Here is a 10,845-nt window from a genome sequence, read left to right as displayed (position 1 = left end):
TCAAACTCCTCCCTTTGCTCTTAACTTGGCATTTACCCTATAAAATATAAATAAGCAGACAAAATAAGGTTTGAACATTTTATTAAATTGACCTTTGAAATAAAAGTAATTGTCGTTACTTTAGTTTGATTTCAAAGATTCAACAAGAGAGGAAATGAAGAATAATCACTCACCATTTGTTAATTAAGACAGTAAACTGCAGTGAACCGAAAACACTCAATTGGAGAAATGCCATATATTATTAGTATTTTTTAGAATATGTATTAGCTTCAGAATGTTATGTAGCATTAGGCCTCAGTGTTTAATGAAAAAAAAAAAAAATTTGATGCAGCAAATAATAAATGTATGTGTGAAATTATACATTAAAAATTATACAACGAATGCAGTACCCCCCGAAAAAGAACCATAAACTAAACTATTCCTATACCTATTCAAGGTCTCAGGCTTTGAATGACTAGAGAACATTATTCACTCAGTTGTCCTTGCAGTTTCGGGAGTAAATAGAAGACAATCTAGACGGTGACTGAAAGAAATCAAATGGAGTTCCCGATCCGAACGACCTTCTTGTGTTCGGAGAATCTGATAACAGAGGTTCGTAAACTGGACTTCTGCTCCTTGGTTGAGTAATTGATAAAGGAGCAACATCTTTTTCTATCGCTCTTGGCTGGGGCTCAATAGTCCCCAGAGACAAAATGGGGCCACCCATACGCTCAGCCTGCTGAAGTATATTGATCTTACTTGCTCTGTATGTATACCGGAAGTATTTTAATGCCACAATCGGACCCATCCCTGCTGCAACTATGAGCTGTTGTAATCAAATAAAAATTTGGAGTTGGTCAGTTGGGCTAGGCTACCTTTGATAACTTAAATTTCTCACTCTCATTCTTGTCGGCAACCCAAATAATAATGAAATGATAACACAAGTGAATAAAGTTGTCTTTTAACAGGGAAATGGAGCTTACAAACATAGTTATCCAATAAGATGGTTGTGAACATAACCGGAACATAATTGTGTACATCCCAGATGATGGAATAGCACTGAAGATCCAGTTGATGATGTAGAAGGCAACTAAATTACCCCATATGGCAAGATGTTGGAACACTGTAAAGGAACTGCATGGGAATCAAAACTTATGGCTGTTATAACAGGCGATTGATAGAATTTACCAAATCCACCTGAGAAATGGCCTTGTTTATTTTCAATAATTAATTGGCGATACATAATTTGACATGGAAGCTTACTTGGTCTCTAATGCCACAACAAATGCCTGCAACCATATACATCCTGAGAGTGCTACCATGGAAACCTCCTCCATTTCACTTTTTTCATAGGCATACACATGTATGCTGATTACAAATGCAACAATTGCCTGCAACCACATCAAGATTAAATGGTAGAATCGACAAGTAAATATTACAAAGGGGCAATGGTAGAAGGCATTTTTTTTAGTTACCATGCACCCACCCTAACCTCCGAGTATCAGCATTTAAAATTATCCCGACTCATGATTTTCTATACTGGTGGTACAACCATTTACATGGGATTCTCTGAACAGGTCTATTTCCTGATTCTTAGTCATGTCCAGTGTCTAACATGATCATTTTTTTCTCTTCAGACCTACTTTATCCCTATCCGGCGAGAGTTAAAACTAATTCCTAACACACCTATTAACGGTGGAAAGAAACCTCTTAAGTCAACTACAAGGTTTATTTTACATTATATTAGTAATAACTATAAAAATAAAAATAAAAATAGAGAAGAATGAAAGAGAATTGATCTGCAAAAATATTAAACAATTGTATCCTCATCATATGCCTTAACAAGCAGTAGAGTACCAGAAACTCTTAAGTCTCTCCGCCGGCACAAGCCTTCCACTAAGAAAACTAAAAAATAAACAGATCTCTTCTCAAGGATCATGCTACTTCATAAGAGTACTTCATTTCAGATTATGTTGGCCGTTTGATTTCATTCGGCAGGGTTCTCAGAACTATTTCCAAATTTATATCTAAAGATTGAATCATAAACATTAAGTCACAATATGGGTTTGCCTTAAAGGCTGGAATAATAACTGCTGGTAATCGACAGAGACCTTCTGAGTCCTATATATCTAGGGTTCGAAAATGATAAGTAATAAATGACCTCCCTCCCATGGAACAGGGGCCGGCCAAACCATCCGGCAAATGTGCTAGGATTAAGCAGCCTGTTTCAAGAACAATGGTCAGCAAGTTCAGAAGTAAAATGCATGGGGCAGTAAATTCCAATTCACCCCACCCCCCCCCAACAAAAAAAAAAGCTGCATACCTTCCTGCCTGGCAGTAGAATAAAATTTGTGGATGCTGCATCACAGTTCCTTCACTAAGATCTTTGTCAATTGTACTGACTAGAACAGGAATGCTAGTATAGAATACATTATAAGCCATCAAGCTAACAGAATTGAAAAGACTAGTTCCAGATAGACCTGAGATAAAAGAGAAACTAAATGTAGTCCAGTGTCAGTACATAAGGAAAAAATCAAAAACCTCATTTGTCAAAGAGAATCAACACAAATAAAGAGCATTAATCAGAACTCACAATATTTGGATGAAACATATAAGAAGGGATTTATAAAATGAATACTGCGACAAAAATGCTGTTCGATTGTATGAATACCGTCCGTGCACAAGTATTAATCTTTTTAGAAACCTGAACTCTGCAATTCAAGAAAGTATTCTCAAAAACTCATGAAGTTTAGTGTAGGGCAGAACAATTATTATAACTTTTTCCTTAAAAGATTATCCAAGGAAAAATAAATCAATAAATGAAAATCCCTTCAACAGATGCACACACACACACACACAAAAAACTTACTTCCAATACTATAATCGGCTGCCCTAGCTGCCTGCAGTCCTTCTCTGCCGCTAATACCAACTCCTATATCAGCTTTCTGTATCATTCTCACATCATTCCCTCCATCCCCAATGGCTAATGTTCTGTAGTCACAGGATTTTAAGAGCTCCACTAGCTGCAACAGGTTATGGAAACATTAAACAATTATTCTTCTTCAGATAAAAGGCATGGTAAGTGAATATTCAATCAATCTTAATTGTCTGTTGGTAGAAAATGACAAGCATCATTACTTTGTAATGTACAGTAATGATGATTGTTTAGAGAGAGAGAATCTAGTCTTGGTTTCATTGTTTGTAAGAACAACCTGTGCTTTCTGTGATGGTGTCACGCGGCAACATATAGCAGTCCTTGACAATATTGCTAATTCAGTAAAAGCTTTTCGGTAATGCTTAAGAGCTATTTCAAGAGCCCAACCATCGACAACAAACGCCACATCCTGTGCGGGGAAGGAAAATGAAAAAGAAAAGGGAAAATTAGGAATACATTAATAAGCACATATTTGGTGATTGTGAATCAAAATCTGAGTTTTCTTATTTATTTAGGCAAAATTTTATTTAGGAATATAAGGATTCATTATTGTTCAAGTGGAATTTGAATTTTGCAAGTTATCTCATTCTATTAGGATCTAGATTTCTTATTTGAAGTGATTTTATTTTCAGTTAATTGATGTAAAGTTTTAGTTTTCTGCTCCATTTAGGATTGTGAATTGTAAACAGGGCCTTAAGTTATGATTTAAAAAAAGACTTGGTTAATTACTGCAATAACAGAATAACTTTAATCTACAACAGAGTGTCACAAATTTAAAGAAATCATGAGATGATAAGGGCAAATGCATAACTTTCAAAACATAGAAAGAGAAAGAAAAGTCATCACATATGAACCTACAATCAATCAGGTGATTTAAGCTGTACCTTTGGTTCAGAAGTTGTTATTCTCATTGTTAGCAAAACTCTCTCCAAACTTCTACAAACTTCATCTTCAGTTTTGCCATCAATTGACAGAAGCTGACCCTTCGGCTCTGTCAAGAAGTAGGAGGCAGAGGACAGAATTAGTGACACTTAAAAATTTGTTTAATATGAACAACATAGCATTTGGGCTCTCATGACTGGCATAGTCCAGCCAAAGTTTGTAAATATAGTGTGATACAATAACAATAAAAACTGGATGCAGAAACATAATACAAAAACAACTACCAAGCAATTCAAGGCATGAAATATCATAAGAAAAGCAATATGGGAAAAAAAAAGATTTAAATACCAGGGGAAATGAAATTGCATGAAAGAGCGATCTGTATAGCGGTATTCTGCTTGTCTCCTGTTAGCATCCAAAAATTAATTCCTGCTTTTCTAAGTGTCTCAATTGTTTCAGGTACACCATCCTGAAAATTTATTAAGAATAAAAAGTTCGCAAATGTTACTTTATCTGATTGCTACCAGGAAACATTTTAGATAAGAAGCAACACTTTCATTTTTCAATGCCACAACTGTGACAATGTTCACCTGTAGACGATCCTCTATTGCAGTAACTCCAAGAACTTTGAGATCATGTTCTAGTCGTTGACAGACCTCAGCTATCCTCCACTGCATAAAAATAGTTATCAGAGGATCTCAGTTTGTTGATTACCAACAATCAGCAAATTTTGCAAATAATTACAGTAGACAAAATTATTGAATTGTACCCTTTACCTCCCTATCAATCAATGTACTACTAGCCTCTTTAAACATCAAGGACCACTCTTGATATTCATCTTCTTCTACTTCACGCCAAGCCAAGCATAGCGTACGAAGTCCCAATTGAGAATACTGTTCTACAGCTTCAACAAAAGTCCTTGTTTGTTGTCCTGAAGTAAATTTTGGTATTATCAAATACAAGAGCAAATTGATGTAGTAGCAGAACATTCTTGAGGTGGCCCACAGACATCAAAAAGCCACAGCAAGAATTTTAGCATCACATAAACATATAAACTACGTGAATGATTCAACAAGATCAAGATCAAAGACAGTTTAAAAAGCATTGCCAATATGCAGATTAATTATTACCACCACCAACGGTAAAATATAGTCATGACTTTATTTACTAATACGTAAGCAGTATGTGGTCTGCTGATAGATATGCAGAAGATTTTTAGTTTCTCACAGCGGAAAACTATCTTGCGCAGTCCAACTGCATCATGCCAGGGTCCCCATCCACTCCCATGTGATTTCAACTTTAAGATATCCTAATACAGTTTGACTAGTGTTGAAAATGTATCTGATTTATTGCTGATCTCATTGTTTCAGTTTATGAATCCAGCATAGTAAGTACCAGCAGACCAAATAAACATCACTTGTTCAATGAAAATTCCAATTTTTGCTCAAATGTGAATAATTTTGATATACGTACATACAGATTTATGAAGAAAAGAAAGAAATTCAGGAATAGGTTTACCAGCATGAGCGTAAGGAAGAATTGCTTCATCTGCACCTTTTGAGAGAAGACTAATATTTCCACTGTGGCAATCTTTCACGACAACTGACATTCTTTTTCTATCAGAAGTGAACTCCAGAGTTTCCAGTATTTCATATTGCAGAACTGAACCATTAAACTTGATCTCTGAAAGGCACCCGGAAAAAACGAAAAAAAAAACTATTTCATCATCTCCACTAACAGTTTCATCCTCTTCCTAACAGTCAAAAGCAAAAGACTTTTACCAAGAATACTTGCATTCTTGTTGACCAAAACCATATGCAACTGCGCAGCAGCATGAACAAGAGCTTCCTCATCCTGAGATTGCGCCTTGTATAAGATCGCTCCAGCTTTGCTACAGAAAACAAGTTTCAAAATGATGTTAACTGCATATAATCTTAAAGAATCTTGAAATGAACCATTTGCAATGACTTGAATTAGAAGGAGAATATCCAGGCTAGATTCTACCAAAGAAGAAGCTACTATTACCTTTTCGCAGGTATTACAGTATTACATACAGCCATGACTGTAAGAAAACGGATAACATCAGGAGATCCACTAGTGATAGCATTGAGCAGCCCCACATCTATGTGAATGGTAAAATAGTCAGAAACCACCCTTTACATGTTTCATGAATAGAGATCCCCATAGTTATTAAATAGCATTAAACAAAGAAATAAAATATGCATGAATAATGAGATGCACCCGTCAATAAAATAATTATGCTTACAGACAGTAGCGAGAAACTAGAGATTACAGAGTCAAAAACTCAACTTGACAGCTCAGGCATAATTATCTCAATTTCTAATCCCTACACATAACAGTATTCATAGCTAGTAGATCAACAGGCAGATGATGGAGCATTACTCAAATGCTTTAGCAGGTCAATTGAACTGAACAACATGTACAAATAGGAAATAAGATAACATCTATACTGAACTCTCAAGTGACAAATTCCAGCAACAAACTATGGTACTAGTTTTGAGTAGATTCTCATTCCCACATTTAAAATTCTACTTGAGGAAGGAAATTGATGGAAATAATGATGGAGCTCTAATGAATCACTTGACCATGATGGCAGGCTGCAGCATCAGATAGCCAAGCAATGCAGTGTGAGGAATTCTGCTGTAAGATTGCAAAATTTGCTTGACTACAATAACCGGCTAGCATCAGAAAATTTTCCCAAAGGTAGAAAAATTAATCAAGTAAAATGTAACATCTTTGCTTTCATTAAGATAAGCCATAAAACCAAATTGAAAACTTGACGTTTATAATATTCCAGGAATGAAATTCTTAACTTTTTCTGCTGTATCTAAAAAACCTGACTACCGTGCCTTATTTTTTTGAAAGCAACATTCAACTCTATGGAATTTTTACAGGCAACAGCCACAACTCAACCTGAAATGCAGACGACCAATGTATACATTCATAAATAGTTGATGAATCAACATAGATGCTCCTAAACTGTACTTCAATTTTAGTAAACAAAAAATACTAACATTGCCTAAGAGCAAGAAAAGGCATTCGCAAATTAGAAGTCCCAAAAGAAAGAAAATGTTGATGATAATAATGATGTGAACCAACCTTTCAAAGCATCTCCAGTCTCATTCCCATAGAAAATTCCACCAATGCAACATCTTCTAAAGATCATCCTATTTTCCGTTAGTGTTCCAGTTTTATCAGTCAAAATGTACTCAACTTGTGCCAAGTCCTCACTTATTGCTGTGCTGCCATATATAACAAACCCCTCTTTAGGTACATGTAGAAAAAAGTACTTTTTTAATCAGCACAAATCATGGCCCTCCACTCATTATCTTACTTTGTTGCATGGGATGGAGTATCAGTTTCAGGGTCAATCATTTCATAGTCCCAATCAATAAATTTTGCATATAAACTCTTCACAAGATCCAAAGATACCTGCCACATAGAAGTACTTGATTTAGTGCTACAGTAAACTAGATATGGAATTCTCAAAATCTGTGAAGTGATGCACCATGACAGAATTTTTAAAGAAACAACCATAATAAGTAACAGAGCTTCAGAGGTCAAAAATTGACCATTCTACCAATAAGCACAAATATATTAGTTATTGGCTCAATCCATTACAGCACATCTTTAAACCATGCAGGACCCTTTTAAACTATTCAGTGGAAGGGGATGATATTTCTAGATATTTAGACCAAAGTATTATGTTACGCACATATAAAGTAATGTGATAGATTTTTCTTTGTCAAAATATTTTGAACTAGTATTATTATGTTAGACCAGTAAATATTAAAATAATCAATATTTCTTCATTAAAACAAGTTTATCTAAATTGATGGAGGTATTGACATTAATGCATAAAATCAGAAAATTTCGAACATACTACTTTTTAGCTTCCCTCAGTATTGCATAATGCAGAACTACAAAACATAACATAGAAGTCAAGCTTTTAATGCACCAAGGCTCACTACAGTGTAGTATTTTTAGTGTGTGTTTGTGCAAGTGACTTTTGGCTGTAGTCTAGCTTCACAATCTCTTTCTCTCCTGCAATTGGCCTATTTTTCATCCTATTGATCACATACAGCCTTGTAGGAAATACACATTTGCTTTTTTAAACATACCAAGAGTAACATCAAAAGATAAAAGACAATCATGTGAAACCATGCAACAATAAAGACTATCAAAAAACTGAAATTATTAGCAAAATGCCTAGCAGATTACCTTGATGGATATGGGGATCATGATGGAACAAAGAAGCTCAAACCGTAAAGGAATGACCAGTAGTTCATACCAAGGAAATTCCTGTGGATATAAAACATACCATTGCTGCAAGAGAAGCATACCAAAGAGGTGGCTATATGATCATAAGTTAATAATGCAATAAGAATGGAAATTAAAAGGAAAACCTTTGTAATATCCTATCCAGAAAATAAAATGGAAAACCAAAAAAAAAAAAAAGTCCTATGAGAAAAAGGAAAATGAAAACCACAAGCATCCATGTTGATAAAATAAAGTACTAAAATTTGTATGTTCCAAATTTTGTCACATTATGCTGCAGTTGGCTACTATAGATAAAAAGTGGCAAGGCAAGGAACCTAAAAAAAGGATCACAAAATCGCAACAAAAGTTAATTTACTTTCAAGGGGGCATGCTCGGTGCTTTCCCTAGTTAGTTGTGTTGATAATTCGTACCCATCTTGACTTGCATGCAGGCACAGGGGTCATGCAAGAAAGATGGAGAAGATGCAGACAAGAATGTGATTAGGGTACTAGAACTAAAATTCTGTAAAGAACATCAGAAGTGAATTTATTACACCATGAGCAGCTAAACCAAGAGGGAGAGAAAGACCACCCTACTACAAATGTCTACCTTATTCATCATTAGAAATACAGCAGATAAGAATGGTGCAAAACATATTTTGACAAGATTTTGAAATTTTGAAAGACATTCTTAAGCATTTCAACAATTATTCCGGCCCAATTTTCTGGTATCTCATTCAAAGTCTATCTTGAGAGGAGTTAAAGAATAGGAAATAATACTTTTACCCTTCAGGTTTACCAACATGATTTCTTTGGAGCTCATGGTGAGAAATGTATCTGACATTTAATGCAATAAAACATTCAGATGGGACAAAATTTTGGTCACAAGTTTCTTGGTGGTGCTCTTTGATATTTTAGATTCTTGGCTCTAATTTGTATTTTTCGGTTATGGTGTTCTCTTGGATATTAATGTCAATTAGGCTATGCCCCCTCTTACGGTGTTTCTGATATATTTGTTGGAGAAAAATGTACAATTGGCCAGCATTAGGTAAGTTCCCCATCAGAAAGAGTAGAACAATAACAATATCATTACATGCTAAAGAAATAAATTCTATTAATCATTTCCAAGAATCTGACGTCCAAGAAACACAAGCTCATAAATTATTACTAACCTTTCTTGCTTCTGTGTCCTTCCACACGTTTCCAGCTGTGCCAAGAACAATGACGACCACAATTTGGAAAACAAAGATAGCCCCAGTCAACTTGTCGATCATGGCATCAACGGCTGTAAGCTTTGGTTCAGGTATACCCCTAGTCATACCCAGCTTGGTTTCATTGCCTAGAAAAATGGAATATTGGAGTTTAACATTTGCTCCAATTGATGTCAAGACCATCACCTTGGCAGATGGAAGTCAAATCTTAGGGTGCATTTGGTATTTTTTTCTGATTAATGCTTTTTATACTTGTTTTAGAGAAGGAAAATCGTGTTTTAGATATTTAAAAATGAAAATGCATTTGGTAGCTTGTTTTAAAAACAGTGTATGGAAACGAAAATAGTAAAATATATTTGGTTGTTTGTCTGAAAAAGTTGGAATAGTAAGGGAGTAAAAAACAATTGTTTATTATTTAATGATTTTTTTTAACAGTAGCATTATATTTTTTACGAGTTATTGTCATAAGGTGTCATTTTTTCAGACGGTATTTTATAACTGTGGACGTTGCTTTAGTAGATAAATACAAAATTAAGTGTCTACATAATTTCAAAATATAATATAATAAATATGAAAATATATTATGCCATTTAAAAGTTTATTTAGTTAGAAAATAATGATTTCTTGTATATTATTTTTTAATTTACAATAAATATTCCAAAAAAATAGTTTTTTAAATAATAAAATTACATGCATAACATAAAAAAAATTTATATTACATTTGTTTATATTCCTGTTGCAGTTATAAATCTATTATAATAATGTAAATAAGACATATTTATTTTAGGACCCACATAATTCATTACAATGATATCACAAAGTCAAATCTATGAGATCATTGGCAGAGAACAAAAATTGGACAACGCCAATATGGCATCTTCCAGGTTCCTTCACAAAATGTAAAGAATGGAAATGATTAATTTCTTATTACTGTAGCATTTTCCTAAATAATGAGCCCACCAAACAAGTTTTATCCATTTTCCTTTTCTCAAAAAGAAAACAACAAACTGAAAATATTACCAAATGCACCCTTAGGTTCTAGCTTTGCATCACAACTTTACCAAAGAAAGCATGCATAAGGTGAATATTTCTTTTCTTGATAAGAAACTGAGAGTATTAACTAAAGAAGAAAAAAAAAGTTTTACATCAGATTTGTGGATCAGTTGTCCACAGGATTAACTTCAAACATTATGACCTTTTGCACTATCTCACATCTTTTTGCTTCTTTAATAGATACTCCTTAGAAGTAAATTTTAAAATAATAATGATAAAATATTAGCATCTTGAAGAGCTCATAGAAAACAAACCAGTAAAAAAGCTTAGTTATGACCTTGACATTTCAGTTAAATAAGAACTTGCCTGTGTAGACAGCTACTCCACAGGCCCACTCTGTATTTCGTAAGTAGCATGACTGAAGAATTGTGTTTTTTATGGTCAAAGGGCACACATCATTGTCAATAAAAGGTGGTAACAGACGTAGATTTCCATCAAATCTTCTAATATCCTTATCTGGACCAGGACACTCAATAACACCCTGATCATAACAGAAAAAGGAGGG

At 34.3% G+C, this 10,845-nt stretch overlaps 1 protein-coding gene across 3 annotated transcripts in view; it reads right to left on the bottom strand.

Annotated features, from left to right (window-relative positions):
• Positions 1–255: 255 nt before the first annotated feature.
• LOC18052833 (phospholipid-transporting ATPase 2) overlaps positions 256–10,845 on the bottom strand; it is a 14,623-nt gene continuing 4,033 nt past the window's right edge. For 2 of the 3 annotated variants that reach the window (XM_024190475.1, XM_024190476.1), the window contains exons 6-25: positions 10,647–10,821; positions 9,249–9,415; positions 8,039–8,143; positions 7,152–7,249; positions 6,917–7,059; positions 5,822–5,918; positions 5,578–5,687; positions 5,315–5,479; positions 4,573–4,727; positions 4,387–4,467; positions 4,145–4,265; positions 3,799–3,905; positions 3,192–3,323; positions 2,849–3,002; positions 2,573–2,690; positions 2,303–2,476; positions 2,150–2,201; positions 1,243–1,370; positions 963–1,113; positions 256–805 (exon numbers count right to left, since the gene is read on the bottom strand). In XM_024190475.1, the coding sequence (XP_024046243.1) occupies positions 473–805; positions 963–1,113; positions 1,243–1,370; positions 2,150–2,201; positions 2,303–2,476; positions 2,573–2,690; positions 2,849–3,002; positions 3,192–3,323; positions 3,799–3,905; positions 4,145–4,265; positions 4,387–4,467; positions 4,573–4,727; positions 5,315–5,479; positions 5,578–5,687; positions 5,822–5,918; positions 6,917–7,059; positions 7,152–7,249; positions 8,039–8,143; positions 9,249–9,415; positions 10,647–10,821 (2,766 nt within the window). In that variant the 3' untranslated portion in view covers positions 256–472. The remainder of the gene's footprint in view (positions 806–962; positions 1,114–1,242; positions 1,371–2,149; positions 2,202–2,302; positions 2,477–2,572; positions 2,691–2,848; positions 3,003–3,191; positions 3,324–3,798; positions 3,906–4,144; positions 4,266–4,386; positions 4,468–4,572; positions 4,728–5,314; positions 5,480–5,577; positions 5,688–5,821; positions 5,919–6,916; positions 7,060–7,151; positions 7,250–8,038; positions 8,144–9,248; positions 9,416–10,646; positions 10,822–10,845) is intronic. The other variant, XM_024190477.1, reaches the window with a different exon arrangement.

The sequence above is a fragment of the Citrus clementina genome, unplaced genomic scaffold (assembly GCF_000493195.1).
Source record: "Citrus clementina cultivar Clemenules unplaced genomic scaffold, Citrus_clementina_v1.0 scaffold_2, whole genome shotgun sequence".
Taxonomy (NCBI): Eukaryota; Viridiplantae; Streptophyta; class Magnoliopsida; order Sapindales; family Rutaceae; genus Citrus; species Citrus x clementina.
This window is presented reverse-complemented; position numbering and strand designations above follow the sequence as displayed.